We start from the raw sequence: 17,233 nt of genomic DNA, 5'->3' as shown, positions 1-17,233 counted from the left end.
ATAAAATGGGGATTTGAAACAAATTTTTACCTCGGTATAGTAATTCTCAGTTGGACGGCTACATAGGACCATGATTCATGCTTCTAAAGGATCCTTCAGACTTTCATTTTAATCTCACTAATCTATGTGGTGGTAGGCTAGTATTAATAGTTACATTTAGGGTTAAAAACCATTCAGGGCATTGTCCTCAAGTAGCACACGCATCAATGACAAGCTTGAGAAGGTCCCAACTCTCCTAAATTGTGCATCCAAAGCCTTTCTTCACTTTCCCCAACCTTGGCATATTCATCTGTTCCTGGGTTTCTCAAATCCCTTGCCTTGGAAACTGATGAATACTGATGGCTGGCTAAAATCAGAGTAATGTTGCTTATGGTTTGGCCTTAGCTCACCTACACAGAACATTTAGAATCCTGCTAAAGTAAGCTCATGGAGAAGGCACTACTTTAAGAAAAGGCAGGGAGAGAAGTCATCCAATGGGCGAAAAAGCATAAAATATTTTGGATACTGCATACTTTACCAGTTATGTCATGCTGTTTGAATGACTCACTGTAGATCTGATACTGATTTGGACAATGTTTCTTCAGCCATTTGCAGACATCCTGCTGGGTCCACAGAGCCACTGGTTTTGACAGCTTCACTGTGCCAGACTGTAAACAAAGAGAGGAAAAAGAAAATCCATTAAAACCAGCACCCTGCTTTGAAAGGCACTGCCATGCAATGAAATTCATTCCTAATCCATTAATTCATTGGTTGATAGGCTATAAAACTGCAATGGGCTTTTGAGATGAACTATTTAAGCTCTCCATTTTACAGTTAGAAAATCTGAGGACCACCCGCGTGAAATGACTTCTCCAAGGTCACACAGGTAAGAAGCAGTGTGGCAAAATTCACCACTAATCTTACACAGAGGCTAGTATTCTTGCCACAACACTACCATACCTCTCCTGTTCAATTCAAGTCAACATGTAATAAGCATCTAAGGCATGTAAGGATGAAAATGGCAGGATGCCTGCCTGTAAGGAGCTTACTATCTGAAAGCAGCAGACAAATAAGTCTGATGCAAGGCAGATTGTGCTAACTACAAATGATCATAGGAAAGGTTTGATCCCAACACCTTTCTTTCAAAGACTAAGAAAGTAAATCCTGAAAAGGGTAAAATGACTTGCCAAGGTCACTGAGGTGGTAAGTTTCAGAGCTATGTGACTCCAAATCCAGCCATCTTTCACTACATCAAAGTGCTAGCAGTGCAAAATTAGAGAAGTGGGACAAGTGAAAGAGAGGGAGAGAAGAGAGGGAAGGAGAGGAGGAGAGGGAGAAATCAGTGATATCTGAGAAAATTAGAAAGGTTTCCTTCCTTGTAAAGAGGAAGTGAAACCTTATCGCAGTCTTGAAGGGTTTCAATAGGCAGAGATACAGAAAGGAGTGCATTCTAGACCTGTAAAAAGCTAGTAAAGAGTCACTTAGTCCAAACACCAGCCTGGAAGGGGATGGTCAAGGGTGTTCACAGACTGTAGTTTATCCCTAGTCCACAGCACTCAGGATGGAGAGGTAGTTGCACAGTTAATATGGAGGCTTAATTGATATAATCAGAGGATTATAGATTTAGAACTTGAAAGGGCCTTAGAGGTCATTACATCTACCCCTTCCCATTTTACAGATCAGGAAACAGAGACATGGAGAGGTAAAGTGCTTTGCCCAGGATCAAGAATCAGTCTGAGATTGGATTTGATCTCCCATCTTCTTGACTCTAACTCCAATGCCTTATCTACAATATCTCTGTATGTGAAGTACATATCACTGTAGGTAAAGTCCTTGGTAAACATGAATATCAATTATCTTAATTTATCATTTTGTAAAATTTTTGTTGGCTCTAATAACATGCCACATGACTTCAGCAAAACTATCTACCCAGCCCACAACAGTATTGATTATAGTGTCGTTCAGAGAAGTTTTATGGGAAAGCAAGATTTCCCTCCATTGTATTATCTTCAAAGTTTAGGGTTGTAGTTTAGATTTCCCTGCTATTAATGACCTCCAACGTACCCTGAACACAATTTAGCACTGACCCAAATCTTCACACAATTCCTAGAAATGCCCACTTTTGTCCAAGTCAGCAAGAAATTCTTCAGCACCACCCCCACACTGACCCCCCACTTCAGTGCCTTAAGAAAGTACTCTGGCATGAAGTTCCTGATTGCTGGTGTTATTTGCCCAATGGTATTCAGTGTTTGCTGAAAAATACTGCAGTTTTGTGTTCTAACGCAATCCAAACCCTGTGAAACAGTCTATTTATCAAGCCGTCTTGCAGTGTGTGTGTGATAAATGAGAAACATTTTTTTTCCAAGTTTCAACACTGGCCTGATGAAAGAAGGGATTGGTACTTAGTTCATTATCTTGCTTAGCACAAAAAGTTGCTGAGCATTTGATTGGCTCCTTCACAGCCTACAAGAGTGCTTTTTTTTATTATTATGACTGGTAATACTAAGGCTGACTTCCTCAATACCTCAAAAGACAGAGGATCTGGCTGGCACGGGTATTCCCTCCCATGATGCAGATCACAACCCTTTGCATGCCCTGGTGGATGCTCTTTATGAAATGCCATGACTGAAAAATTAATCTCCTAGCTTCCCTTCCAGTGCTGAGTCTCTCTATACTTAAACCCTATACACCATTGCCAAGCTTGCACCCAAAGCTTTTCCGGATTTGTAGCACCTGCCAGAACTTGCATTCCACTGTCTTGACCTTCTGGAGACCTCTATACCATGGGGAAGACATTGAAAAAAATTTCAGTGGAGGAATACTGACATATTACAGGAAAAATTTATATAATTTTAATAGTTACTCAACAAGCATTTATTAAGTGCCTACTATATACTAGCCATTGTTCTAAGTGCTGGGAAAACAAAGGCAAAAGATAGTCCTTGTTCTTGAGAAGATCACAGTCTAAAGCTGTTAATGGCAACTTGTTCTATTGGATATTCCCCCCAATAGAAGAAATTCATAATCACAATCAGATTTATAAGCTGGTGATTTAGATCATCATTTATTATAATCTTAGCTCAGTAAAACAGTCTGTTCTCCTGAGTAGAAGTGCTGAATGATATATGCTTATGTGACCTATTTGAACAGTACTTTGCATTTTCAGCGATATAGAATATTTATTATATAAAATTATATGATATATAATAAATTATATATAAATATATATTGCGAATAATTCTAGTTACCAACGACAACAATGTTTTTAAAGTCTCCACCTTTTAAGTTTGAACTCTGTATAGCATTTGACAGTATTGACCATTTTCTCCTACTAGATTCTTGTCTCCTCCTTTGATTTCAGTCTTCACCACACTCTTTAGATTCTCTTTCCATTTTGCTAACAGCTCCTCATTCCCAGCCTCTTAAGATGAATGATCTGTCTTTGGACGTCTCTTCTCCCTTAGCAATTTCATTCATTCTCTAAGTTTCAACTACTATCTTTTATATCTAAATTTCTAGCCTCGGCTTCTCTATAACTGGATTTTCAACTAATTATAAGGCATCTACATCTGGATGTTCCCCTGTCACCTTAAACTGAACACTGGACTAAATGGTTTCTGAGTCTCTTCCAATTTCATGACACTAAACTCAATTGACTATTTCCCCCTCTAAACTTGTTGCCTATAAATTTGTATGATAAATAAAATAATCTATATAAAGCATGTTGCAAACCTTAATTACTGCAACATTTGCCATTATTCTGACTTTACCATTCTCTCTCTATATTCTCTCTCAGTATATAAATGCATATACAGAGATATATATGTGTACATCTATATCTATCTATATATCTGTCTCTAGCTATCCATCCATCCATCCATCCATCCACCCATCCATCCATCCATCCATCCATCTATCCATCCATCCATCCATCCATCCATCCATCCATCCATCCATCCATCCATCTATCCATCTATCTAAAATTTCTACTGCAGGCACCACCATTTGCAACTTCCCACGTTTGAAATGCTAGTAATATTTCTGACTCTTCCTCATGTCTCATATCTAAGCATTCACCAAGACTTTTTGCTTCTATTTCCATAAATGCCCCCTCCTTTCTATTCCCACCTTCATAACAAGCCCTTGTTAGCATCTAATTCGACTCTTATTATAGCCTCATACAAGTCTTCCTGCCTCCGTTTTCTTTTGCCTCCTATCCATTCTTAATTTCATTATTAGACTTATTTTTGTAATAGTTATTATTCTTCTCAAAATTTTTCAATGAATCCAGTAGTGAGGGTAGCTGTCATTACAGTGCACATCTGTAATCCCTGCTACCTGGCAGTTTACTTGAGTTACAGTTTTGAGACGCTGGAGGGCGAAAATTGACTGGGTGTCCACACTAAGTCAGCCACCAATATGGTGAGCACCCAGAAGCAAGGGACCACCAGGATGCCTAACGAGGGACAAATGGATCAGGTCAAAACTTTCATATTAACAGTCAGATTGGGCCCATAAGTGGTTGCTGTTTTCCAAGCTTGGGCAAGATAAGGAGATAGAGAAACTACCAACCTACAACCCAACCAAAGCACACGCGTACACAGTCACACACAAACACAGAAAAAATCAAAAACTAGTAACAATAAAAAAACCTACCACTACAAGCACCACCACCAACTAGCGTTTTCACTGCCTAGCAAAAAGAACTGGAAGCCTTGTGCCTGGTATTGAAGGCCTTCTTGCAGGTGGTATCTTTCCCACACTCCTCTGTACTTGCCAAACTGAACCACTCTATGCCCCTAACGGCATTCTTTGCTTCTTTTTTTCCTTGTCTTTGCTGATGCTATTCTCTGTATCATGAATATCTTCTCCCCCCAACCCCGGTAGACTCCATGGCCAAAAGCTGCCTTTTTTCTTTTGAGTTTACCAGCTACATTTCTTGCTCAAAGATCAAGTCTTAAACCCAATTCACTCTGGAGCTCATAGACTGGACAACAAGTCCCCATCCACCTAGCACAGAGTGATCGTAATTACTAAACAGTAATTGTTTCTCTTTTACCCAGGAATCCTGAGGGTCTTCCCCTCCCATTTTGATTTTTTTTTTTATTAAAGGGGCCATCTGTTGAGTAACTACTCAAAGAAGCCTATTTATTGAATGGGTGTATCTCACTCACAGTGAGAATGTGATAAGACCTCAACCTGAAAGGGCCAGGGACTCACATTGCATCCTGGGCCATTTCCAGTCATCCTGATGAATATCAGGTCACTGGACCCAGATGGCTCAGGAGAACAAAGTGAGGTTGGTGACCCTGCACAGCCCTCCCTCACTCAAATCAAAATCAACTGCAAGTCATGTCATCTTCTTGACATCATGCTCCTCCTCAAGAACAAAGGACAAACACAACCTCAGCAACGTCAATCTTCCCCCTCTTTGCCTCCTAATTTCCTGCTTGCCACCTCTCAGATAAAGTCATCTCTTACATCCTATCAATACTAACCTTCTCTTTTGGATCTTGGCTAGCTCTGTTCAATACCTCTCTGAGGCACTTATTATATATTAGTTATTTGTGCTTATCTTATTCTCTTAATAACATACATGCTCCATGAGGGCAGGGACCACAACTCATCTGAAAGTTATACAGTCCCTCTATATCTAATACAATGTTCTAAATAAAAGAAATGCTTACTAAATGTTGAGGGAATAAATGAATGGATTTAGTAAAACATAGAAAAAGGGTGATGTTTTAGCAATCTAAATATAAAGCCCCAGGAAAGGGGGAAAATTTAGGATGACAAATATGGTAAATTGGATTTTTTGCACTTGAAGGGTGAATTCAAATGATACTCTTACATTCTCTTTCTCCTCTCATTCTCTTCCTACGGCAGTCCTTCACTCAATTGTAAAGCAGAGCTCTGTAGGATATGTTTACTCATCCTTCATTTCTTAAAAGGACCAATGCCATCAAGCTGTGATGGGTGCTATTTTGACTTACAGGTTGGACTTAAGTGAGGCAGAGTTACCCAAAGTCATCAGCTTCTCTCTCTTCCAGAGTCAATGAAGTCCAGTGGAAAGAGAAAAATCAGTATGGCTGACTTCAGCAGCCTTTATGGCCACTGGAATAAATCATTCTCATCCACACATTCCAATGGAAGAATTCTTCTTATATTTAGAATAGGCATCCCTCTAATGCACCAACAGTTTTAAAGATAGTCAGCTAGCCTCAACCTGGTTTAGACCATCTAATGAGACAGGTTACCAAGGTGTGGCCACTGTGCATTCTACATCTAGCCACACACAAACACAGAAAAAATCAAAAACTAGTAACAATAAAAACCCCACCACTACAAGCACCACCACCAACCAGCCTTTTCACTGCCTAGCAATAAGAACTGGAGCCACAGGTGAGAGTTCGATGATGCGACTATAAAGAGGAAGAACATAAGGGGGCTTGACTCTAAACCCTCTGAATTATTTCCTATTTATCCGGTATATAGCTTGCTTTGTCTATATTTGTTTGCACGTTATCTCCCCATTTGATTTTAAGTTTCTTGAGGGCAGGAACAATCTTTTACCTCTTTTCGTATCCTCAGAATCTAGCTCAGTGCCTGGTTCATACTAGGCACTTAATAAAAGTTGGTTGGTTGGTTGATTATTGATTGACCAATTGATTTAGAGAGTCCTTTGCAGGAAAGAACAGCTGCCCCAGAGGGATTGCTGGACAAGCAGGAACATAGATGAAGAAAAGAGTATAAACTATTTGAGAAAGGGGCCCCTTCTGTCCTCAAACAGACCTCTGAGAGTGCCTGCAGCAGGAACACGAGCAACTCTTAAGAAACTTCATAGGGGTAGAATATGAGATACCACCAGTAGCTGTAGCAGCAGCAGCATCCAGCACAGGCTCCTTCAGCCAGCGTAGGCATCTGGAGTAAGAAAATCTCCTTTGATGGATGCTGCTGGGGAGAATAATGATGTTTAAGCAATACCTTAGCCATTACCATAACTATAGGTTACCTTCAGGCTTTATCCAAGCTGGAGGTATGGGAAAAATATGGTCTATAGCTGGATCAATACAGTATTTGTTTTGTGAAGATTTTCATGCTTTTAGATTTTTCTTTAAGTGGTGGCAAATCCACAAAGATCTCATCCAGACTACACCCTTACTTCAAGGTGCTGTTTATTGCCTCCTGGCAGCAGAGGAGGTATAATGTGTTACATCACAGTCCCTCAGTGTGGAATATAATAATACCACTGTCAATAACAGGAACAACCACAAAAAAAGCTCTCAGGAAAACAGCAAACACTATTAACGATCAATCCATATATAAACATTTATTAGGCACCTACTATGTGTGCCAAATACAATATATAGTGGTATAGTGGAGAGAGTGTAAGATTGGGAATCAATCCTCCTATGTGATACTTGGTAACCTAGGCAAGTCACTGAAATTCTCTGAGCCTCAATTTCCTCATCTGGAAATTTCCTCATCCACAGGTTGGACTATGTGACCTCAAAGTTTCCCTTAAGCTTTAATTATATATTTTATGATAAAAATAAGTTTCTGCTGTTAAGGAGATTATATTCCATCAGGAGAATTTAAGACAGATTAAAACAGATTTTATATACCAATTATGTATACTTTTATATCATATACTGTATACATTTAATATTATATATAAATAGAAAAAATACGACAAAAAATTTTTGGATGGGATGGATGGAGAATAGGGATAATAATGAAAGGTAATATGTAAGAAGTGGCTTGTACGTAGGCCTTCATTACCCCTAATCTTGACCACTGTAATAGCTTTCTGGTTGGTGTCCTTGTCTCAAGCCTATCCCCACTCCAGTCCACCTCTACTTGGCTGCCAAAATGATTTTCCTCAAGTATAAATGTGGTCATGTAACTCCCACTCAATAAGCTCCAGTGGTTCTCCATTACCTCCAGGATGAAGTATAATTTGCAAAGATAGAAGAGTACACATTGATGAGGTCCTGGGATCCACTAAATTATTTAAGTAATAAAATAGAAATCAGTTCATTTACTTATTAAATCAAGCAATACAAACAGAATAAAGGAAAGGGAGGGGATACCTTCTAAGTCCAAAAAAAGGACACTCTGCCCTTCTTAGCTAGAATACAACTATTTAACTTCAGTTTTATCAATCCCCGCCATTCTTAGTTAGTTGAAACAAAGTCCCCAGTGCTTCACTACCGCATTCCCACTATTTTGTTATTTACTAGGCCAGCACTTCCTTAATTAATTTGGTTACTTCAGCCTCAAAATATGGTGATAAAATCTGTTAATACTGTAGGTGCTGGTCTGATGGGTTCTGGAAACATCAAATACTCTACAAATAAAATGGAACTTGGGAAAATATTGAGGGAAAATGGAATAAATTGAGACTATTTTCATTACGAAAAGTCATATGTGACAATAAGTATTTTTGAATCAATCAGAAAATATTAGAATTGTAAGGAGACTAAGAGATCATCTGAATCAATCCACTCATTTTACAGAGGTGAGGAGTGGAGAGGCTAAAACTCACAGATATTAAGTGACTTGGCCCAAGGTCCTGATACCCCTTAATTCTATTGATTTCCCTCTGCTGATAACTCCCAGATTTATCCTGTGTGTAAGTACATATATACTGTTTATAAGACATGTCATAAACACACATTTATGTTATATAATGGGCATGCATGTATGTCACATATTTAGACACATATGTCTGTACATGTCACACATATATTTATATACGTATGTCTGGTTTGCACTGAGTTGTGTGCATACTGCTTCCCTCGTTAGAGTCTGAGCTCTTTGAACTCAGGGGCATTCTTTTGCCTTTTTTTTGTATTCCCCTTGCTGTGTTCAGGGCTTGGTACATAATAAACACTTAATAAATGTTATTGATTGACTGAGGTCATACAACTGATTAGTGGATGAACTGGGACTTGAATGAGGGTACCTCACTTCCTGGTCCAAGGTTGTTTTCTTCCTCTATGCCATACTGATTGATATTGATAACTTCATATTTAATATTTTAAAGCAGAAAAAATTTTGCATGGAAGTTAACTCATTTACATCTTATAAACTTTCAGAATATCCCAGCATACAATTTAGGAAAAGTTACACTAAGTTACTGAAAGCCACAGTACCTTGAATTTACCTAGTTTACTTCTTTCATGGTTTGTCATGGTGGCCAGTGTCTCCTCTAGTCTCCTAGAAGTGACTATGAAAGCCAGTGCATTCCAATCCTCCCCTTTCCCCCCAGCCAATCCCTGATAAAGTGATTTAGCAACCTGACTTTGTAAATGAGGACTTCCTTGATATACCACTAACACATCTTCCAATAATGTTGACCTACTTATCATATCATTATAGCTTAAATATTATTTCATCCCAGGCCTGCACAAGCAGAAGCTAGATAACTTGGAAATGACCTAGAATAATGCATACGTACACAAACATATATATATGTATATATATACATATATATATATATATGAGCACATACGCATACACAGTGCATTTGTTTGTCTCATACTGGGTAGAATTAAAATTATAGGATAATGACTTTACCACACAATAGCAATATTCCCCTTTCCCCAAAGTCAGAGGGCTGTTCTTCAGTCCATTTAGAAAGGAATGGGGGATTTCAAGTTTTTTCATCTGCTTGCATTAAGAGTTGCCAGTGTGTCTTTACCCTCATAAGTACAAGCCAAAACCAAAAACAAACAGATGCACCATTTTACAATGACTTTAACCAATGAAATAGGAAGAAAAGTTCAAACTGTCCAAAGACATGCTAATACAAAAAAAGTTAGAAAGAGGAAGTATTTTCAGTGATTTTCCATTTGCCTCATTCCTCTTTCCCACGTACATGTATACCACATCATTCTCTTGATTTAAAACATGGGAAACGGGGGAGTTGATTTTTAATGTCCACAGAAAGACCACAAAGCAGACAATCTCCTTAATATCTCAAGGTCAACATGTTGTGACACACAGCAAAATCTCAGGCATTTCCTCTCAAAAGTGGTCATTGTACTGTCCGATGGCCAAGGCCACAAATGAGATGCCAAGGCTTTCTAACTCTGTTCAGGACAGTTAGGTGCATTATTGAGGAGAGGTGTGAAAAATGAACTTTGTGAAATGATTCACATTTCCTGTTTCCTATTATAATTTCAAGATGTTTTATCCTTCTATTTCTCATTAGTCAACTTGGCAGTGAGTGTTTCCTACTGCTTCTATTTAAGTTTCCTTGTCCAGGTCTTTGTCTCAAGTTGCTCATAACCTGTAAACAAACTGAGATGAAACAAGGAAGTATGGTACATAAAGGAAACTTTAGGTGAATCCATTTAAGAGTCAAAAATTCTCTTTTTTAGAGGAAATATTCACTCATTACTTAATGTTTCTAAAGTCTAACTTTTCCTATAATGACCTGGATTTTTTCTTGAAGTGGAAGAATATGTCTATTTTTGGTCCCCAAAGGTATGGCAGAATTTTAGCTCAGCCTTCCCTCATTATTCCTCAAATCTAGTATACTGGGAGAGGCAGACAACCACTGCACTGCATCTACGTACTATTAGAGGAAAGCAGGGCTTTCTATGGCCAACTCTCAGAAAGTGGTAAACATGTTTTCAGCATCTCATTTGCATGTATTTGAAAACTCCAAGCATTGCCTAGTTCTTCCCTTACCATTCTGCAATGTCCTTTGCTTACTTCCCAGTCCTCTCTTTTACTGTCTTCCATTGTGTCATCTTATTCAAGGTTAGGAGAAAGGGGAAAAAACACACAAAAAAACAGATGTTAATGTCTATCTCTACATCCCTTAATGGTGCTTATCAGCCCAGAATAAGGGCATTTTGAGACATTAGAGGAAACAAAAGAGGGAGAAAAATTTTCTCCTGCGAAGAGATGCTTTTTCATGGAATCAATTCAAATTAATTCAAACAAATGCTAATATGCCCTTCTGTTCAACTGGATCCAGTAACTCAAATAATCCACAAGGTCCAAATTCTAATGATTTTCCTGGGATTTTGGTAAGAAAACCCCAGGAAACTCAACAATCTTTATATTTCATTTTTCAAAATAAAGAATAAAAACTTCCTTTTCATCTCAAAGATGCCTGCTACAAAGTTCTAGGGAGTAAAATACAAGTTATTTCTTAGTTCTTCCAAGGGGAACTAGGTATGCTGCTGGACCACAGCACTCAGCTCAAATAAACATTGTTTCAGTATTAAAGGGATATGGTGCACACTTTGCACCTCCCGGTTAGGATGGGAAACTTTTATGATCACTGGTTGGTCAGTACTGGTAGATAATTCTCCCTTATGCCCAAACCATCGTGTGAGGGAAAACTGGGGGTTTTAGTGGACTACAAGCTCAAAACACATTACTAATATGATATGGCAGCCAAGAAAGTCACAAAGAGGCAAATTTAGGCTAAATGCAAAGGAAAATTTTCCCAACAAACAGAGCTATATTAAAATAACATTTCTCACATTTCTATGGTACTTTATGGTCTGTAAAACATTTAACATATATGATCTCATTTGATCCTCACAACATTTCTGGGTATAGGTGACATTATTATGCACATTTTAGATGAGAATACTGAGGTTGAGAGATGTTAAGTCATCTGCCCACTGACATTAATTAGTGTCTGAAGTAGGATTTGAACCCAAAATTTCCTAAATTTAAATTTAAGCACTCTACCCATCATTATGCTGCACATAGCTCTATGTCCAAAGATGATTAGGAAGAAAGAAAAAGAACCTGTATATTCTAAAACATTTATGGCAGCTCTCTTTGTGGTGGCAAAGAATTGAAAATTGCAGGGATGCCCATCATGGCTGAACAAGTTGTGGTATATGAACATAATGGAACTCTACTGTGCTATGAAGAAATCATGAGCTTCTTGATGACAGAAAAACATGAATAGACTTGCATGAAATAATGAAGAGTGAAATGAGCAGAACCAAGAAAACACTATATACAGTAACAGCAATATTATTTTAAGAACAACTTTGAGTGAATAAGTCATTTTGACTATTATAAATACCCAAATTAACTACAAAGGACATATGAAAGAAGATGTTATCTGAATCCATAGAAAGAACTGACAAATAGAAGTATGTATAGAATGATATATATATATATATATATATATATATATATATATATATATATATATATATGCATATTTTGTCTGATGGTAGCCATCTCTAGAGTGGGGAGGGAGGACAGAAAAAAACTACACCATAACTTTGTTATTAAAAGAAATCCAAAGTTGTACATAATAAATTTGCAATTTCATGTGAAATCATGTTTTTAATTCACTACATTATGGAAATGCTTACTTTATTTCATAAAATAAAATAAACTTAAATTTTTTAAAAAGTTAATGGATTACTTTGGGGGATAGTGGGATTCTCTTCAGTGGAGGTCTACAAGCAAAATCTTATGACCTTTTATCATGTGTTGCAGAAGGATTCCTTTATCAGGTGTGGGTTGAACTAGACAGTCAATAAGGTCCTTCCAGTCATCAAATTCTGTGAGTCTCTGAAGCTTTGGAATTCATAGATCCTGACACATTCTCTTATTCTCACACCCTGAAGGAGAAGCTCAGATCATCCTGATTTATGTGGGAGAATAACATGGTAAAAGTTCTTTAATTACAGGGTAAATAGGGAAATAAAAGAAAAGCTGTGAATCATCTGCACATATTCATAGATCAAAAGGATAAGATCAAATTAACTTTGGAATGTATTGAATCAATGTTGGATGCACAAAATTTCAGCCTGTGACCACCAAATCATAAACTCTTAAGAATTGGAAAGTAATTTAAAAGGCCATGTACTTGAACTTTTCTCCCAAAAAAGGTGCATCACATCTTTTACTACAGCCCATTCAGAGAGTCACTAAACATCTGTTCGAGTGCTGCCAGGGAAACATGATACTTTACTCTTTAAGGCAGTCAATACTGGTTACCCTAAGTTCTCAATATGATTCAAGAGATAACATCCCATACTGGACAGATAGCTTAGATGAAGTCTGAGTCATGCATAATATTTCTATAATAGTATAAGGCTACTTTAGCTCCCTACTCCTTACCTGCAACAGCTGTATCACATTGTTGGCACATACTGATCTTGTGATCAACTAAAACCTCCAGATCTTTCTGACATAAATACTTACCGGTCCATGTTTCTTCCACTCTATGCTTATGCAAATAATTTTCTGAATCTAAGGAGGACTTTACACTAATTTTTGCTAAATATAATCATGGTAGTTTCAATCTACCTTCCTGAGAAAATGTTCTGTTCTTATTCAGTCATTCAGTGAATTAGCTCTCTTCTTAGTTTTATCTTTTGAAAACTTAATAATCTTGCCATTATTCAAATTGTTAATATAAATGATGAGTAGGACAAGACCAAGGACAGAGCACTGTAGTATGTCACCAGAGACCTCCCCAAATTGAACTATCATTTTACCAGACACCAAATCTGCCTAAATTCTATCATTCATAATACATTTCTCTATCTTGTCCTTGAGGATATCATGAAAAATTTTGTTAAATGCCTTGATTAAAGTCAGATATATTATGTCTATGACATCCTCTTGGTCCATTAGTTTATTAACTTTATTGATAAAAGGGATGAAAATTTTAATAGGACTTATTTCTTTAAGACCATCTCTTTTTCCTTCTTCTAAGTAAGAAAGACAGTAATAATAGATGAAATTTGGTTATATTATCTCAGTGATCTTTACAACAACACTATGAGGTAAATGTTCTAGGTATCATTATCTCAGTATTGCAGATAAGATAACTGAGACTTAGTGAGGTTAAGTCACTTGTCCAAGGTCATATAGTGCAAAGATAGGATTGAAACCCAGATCTCACATGACTATACATCCAGCACACTTCAACGTTGGAAGAGCCTTTATAAAATATGAATCCTATGTACAGAATCCCTTAATGCAGTGATTCCCATTTAGTGGTTGGTGAACTCTTAGGGAGTTTGCAACAATAGTCCAAGGAGTTAGGGCTAAAAAATATCTAATGGTATTTTAAGCAGTAAATAATTGTAAGGAATATTTTGAATAGTATATCAAATTATCCCAGGGGCTCACAGCACTTTTTTGTGTGTGTGTGGTTGCTGAAAGGGGTTTGTGGAATTTTAAAAAATGTTAGGATGTCTACCCTTGATAGGTGGTCTAATTCAATTTAAGCACTTACAGAAATGGGAAATTACTTAATACTGTTCGACCTCCTTAACAGCAGCCTTGCCTACCTTCACTCAGGATGCTGTCCTGAGTGGTGATTCCCTGACTCTAATGACCATTTCACAAGGGGTTCTAGCCATGATCACTTTATTCCTAGCTCCACTTGGTCACTGGGTGATTTCACCTCCTCCCTAGGAGTAAGCCTCTGCTATGAGGTGTAATCCCTTGACTGGTGAGTTACTGCTTATAGCAACTATTTCTTGAGACATCCCAGCCATTCTCATTTTTTCAGGCTCTTCCAAACTGACTGAAAATATGGGATAAGGATGACTGAGTGAGTAGCGTATGAAGGAGAAAAAAATGAGAGCAAGTTGTATAAGCAACCTCATCTGAGGGAAAGAGAAAGGAGAGTAAGATAGAAAAAAGGATTGGAAGAAATTAGAAAAATGACAGAGGAAAGCAAAGCAGGGTGGTAGAAAAGAGGGAGAATCAATCAACAACTGTGTATTGGGCACTGGGGAAGAGTTGGGATAGAGAGGAGGCAGATCCTGCTTCTTCCTCAGGCTTGGCTGTAATCATACAAAAGCAAATATGTTTATCCATAATAACATGCTGTTGTCTCTGATTCCTGGGTGAATCTCTGAGTCTACCCTCCTATTACATCATTAGGTTGAGCTCAGATACAGCTGTGTGTCCCTTCTGACTTTCTCCTTCCAGAAACATTATAAGGTACCTACCAAGAACCCCTGAGAAGTGAAAGAGCAAGCTGCCTGATTCTAATGCAGGCAGAGTCATACACAAGGCTTCCTAATATCCATGCAAACAATAGAGCTTAAGACCAGCAGGCACCAGGGAGGACTATTTATAAAGGGCATTGACGCAATGGGGAAGCTCAACTGTTCATGCATTGCAATAAGGGTATATACACACCACTCTGGTAGGGGCTGGCACCTCCCCACTGCACTGGGTGACAAGTCATGGTTTCTAACAATAAGCCCTGGTGGAGGAGAAATACAGATATGCACAAGCAGCCAACTGGAAACACGATATCTCAGGCACTGTGGGATGGCATTGGTGACCAAGGCTTGCGGAGTCCTGCCTATCAGGCTGCATTATACAGTCTTGTCAGAGGAAGGGGAGGGAGGGAATCAAGCTATATTCTGTCTTAATCAACAAATACAGGAGAAAAACCCATCATTCAGCCCAGGGGAACTCACACTACAAGGAGATGAAAATGTTTGCAAATCATAAATAAACACACACGCGCGCGCGCACACACACACACACACACACACACACATACACACTGCTCTGACTCATGCACAAATCTCAAAGAGATATAGACAATAAATCCAATGTTCCCAACAAAGCTATGCCTCAAATGTCTATGAAGCCTTCATTGGGAGAGTCTCAATATGGTTCCCAGGCATTCCTATTCATTTTTGTAACATCTTTGTAAATATCAGGAATCCTACTAATCCCATTCCAGAGTAAGGAAAAATAGACCTAGAAATGTGAGGTATGTTGTTTGGGATCCTAAGGATAGAGTCCTCTCAGGATTATCAACCAATGCCCTTCCCACTTAACCCTGTAACATTCCTGGACCCATATTATTAAAGCAAGGCTGGTGATTTCTTTATTTTCCTCACTTAACCTCCTGTAATTCACCTTCATTTCTTGGGGCCACTTGATTAATAAATGGTTCCTTCATCTAATCTAGGAAGCAGCAATATGTTAAAAGATCTAGCTAACATGTCCAAAGAAGAATCCAATAATACATTCATTTTGGAGACCACACAGAAAGAGCAAACCGGTTTAACACTTTCTCTGAAAACAGTCACTAAGTTGAAACCACTTAGCTTGGCAAACCTGACAACATGTAGCAAGAGACAGTTGCATTTGGGAGCGCAGTGGCAAATAAAATAGAAAGCTAGTTTTGAAATTGACCAGCATCCAAGTCCTATCTCTGATATATCTTCCACTTCCTCAGACAATTCTTTGAGACTATAAATTGTAGACAGAGAAGGGGCCAAAATGCATTGATAAAGGGAGTTTCCTCATCCAGAGTGCCCTGTTTCACTGAAATTACAGGTCCAGTCTAAGGAGAACTCAACTTTCTAATTTATCCTCCAATCCATTCAAGCAGGTTTTCTCACTATCTATTCAGTACCATTTCTGTTCTTATTAACCTGTCTCTGCTACAAAGTCCTGTACTTTTGACTTCTAAATAAAATAAATTGTATAAAACATAAAGTCCTATTCTTGCATTTAAAAAACGTACAAGTATAAGATAAGAAAAACATGGTTAGACAAGCATATGTGAGAAATATCTGAAGGTTTTAGTGGGCTGCAAACTCAACATGCATTAACAGTATAGTATGATGTCCAAAAAGATGGTTAATGCAAACTTAGACTGCAATAAGAAAAGCATAAGCTAGGACACGAGCTGATAGCCTTCCAGTCTGCCCTGATCACACCACAATTAGGGTATTGGGTTCAGAGCCACAATTTAGAAAGACCATTAACTATCTGGAGAGATTCCAGAGAAGGCTAATGAGGATGGTGAAGGGCCTTGTGATCCTGCCAGAAAAGTGAAGAACTGGGAGTTTAGCCAGAGAACAGAAAGATGAAGAGGATATGATAAGTACAAGGCTCTCCTATCGAGGAGGCATTAGATTTATTTTGTTAAAAACCAAGAGGTCAGAACTAGGAACAATGGATAAAGTTGAAGACAGGTAGAATTGAACTCAACCAAAGGAAAAAGTAAGTTCACAATAATAAAGGTAGCCCTGAATGGAATGGGCTATCTTGGGAGGTAGTGGTTCTCTTCTCACTGGAAGTGTAGTCTGGATAACTCCTTGTGGGAGAGACTGCAGTAAGGATTCTTATCTGGATAAAGGTTGGAATAGATGGTCCCTGAGCTCTCTTCCAACTCTGAGATTCTGTGATTCCAATATTCCTCTTCCTTACAATGCTCATTTTCATCCACTCTATCCTAAATCTTACCTATTCATCAAGGCCC

The 17,233-nt window shown here is 38.2% G+C and overlaps 1 protein-coding gene across 13 annotated transcripts in view; it reads right to left on the bottom strand.

Annotated features, from left to right (window-relative positions):
• SAMD12 (sterile alpha motif domain containing 12) overlaps positions 1–17,233 on the bottom strand; it is a 513,637-nt gene that overhangs the window by 291,839 nt on the left and 204,565 nt on the right. For 8 of the 13 annotated variants that reach the window (XM_072603230.1, XM_072603222.1, XM_072603229.1 and 5 more), the window contains one exon: positions 518–647. In XM_072603230.1, the coding sequence (XP_072459331.1) occupies positions 518–647 (130 nt within the window). Of the gene's footprint in view, positions 1–517; positions 648–10,680; positions 10,743–17,233 lie in introns of all 13 variants that reach the window. The other 5 variants (XM_072603232.1, XM_072603226.1, XM_072603231.1 and 2 more) reach the window with 2 other exon arrangements.

This window comes from Notamacropus eugenii, chromosome 4 (genome assembly GCF_028372415.1).
Source record: "Notamacropus eugenii isolate mMacEug1 chromosome 4, mMacEug1.pri_v2, whole genome shotgun sequence".
In the NCBI taxonomy this organism is placed as follows: Eukaryota; Metazoa; Chordata; class Mammalia; order Diprotodontia; family Macropodidae; genus Notamacropus; species Notamacropus eugenii.
This window is presented reverse-complemented; position numbering and strand designations above follow the sequence as displayed.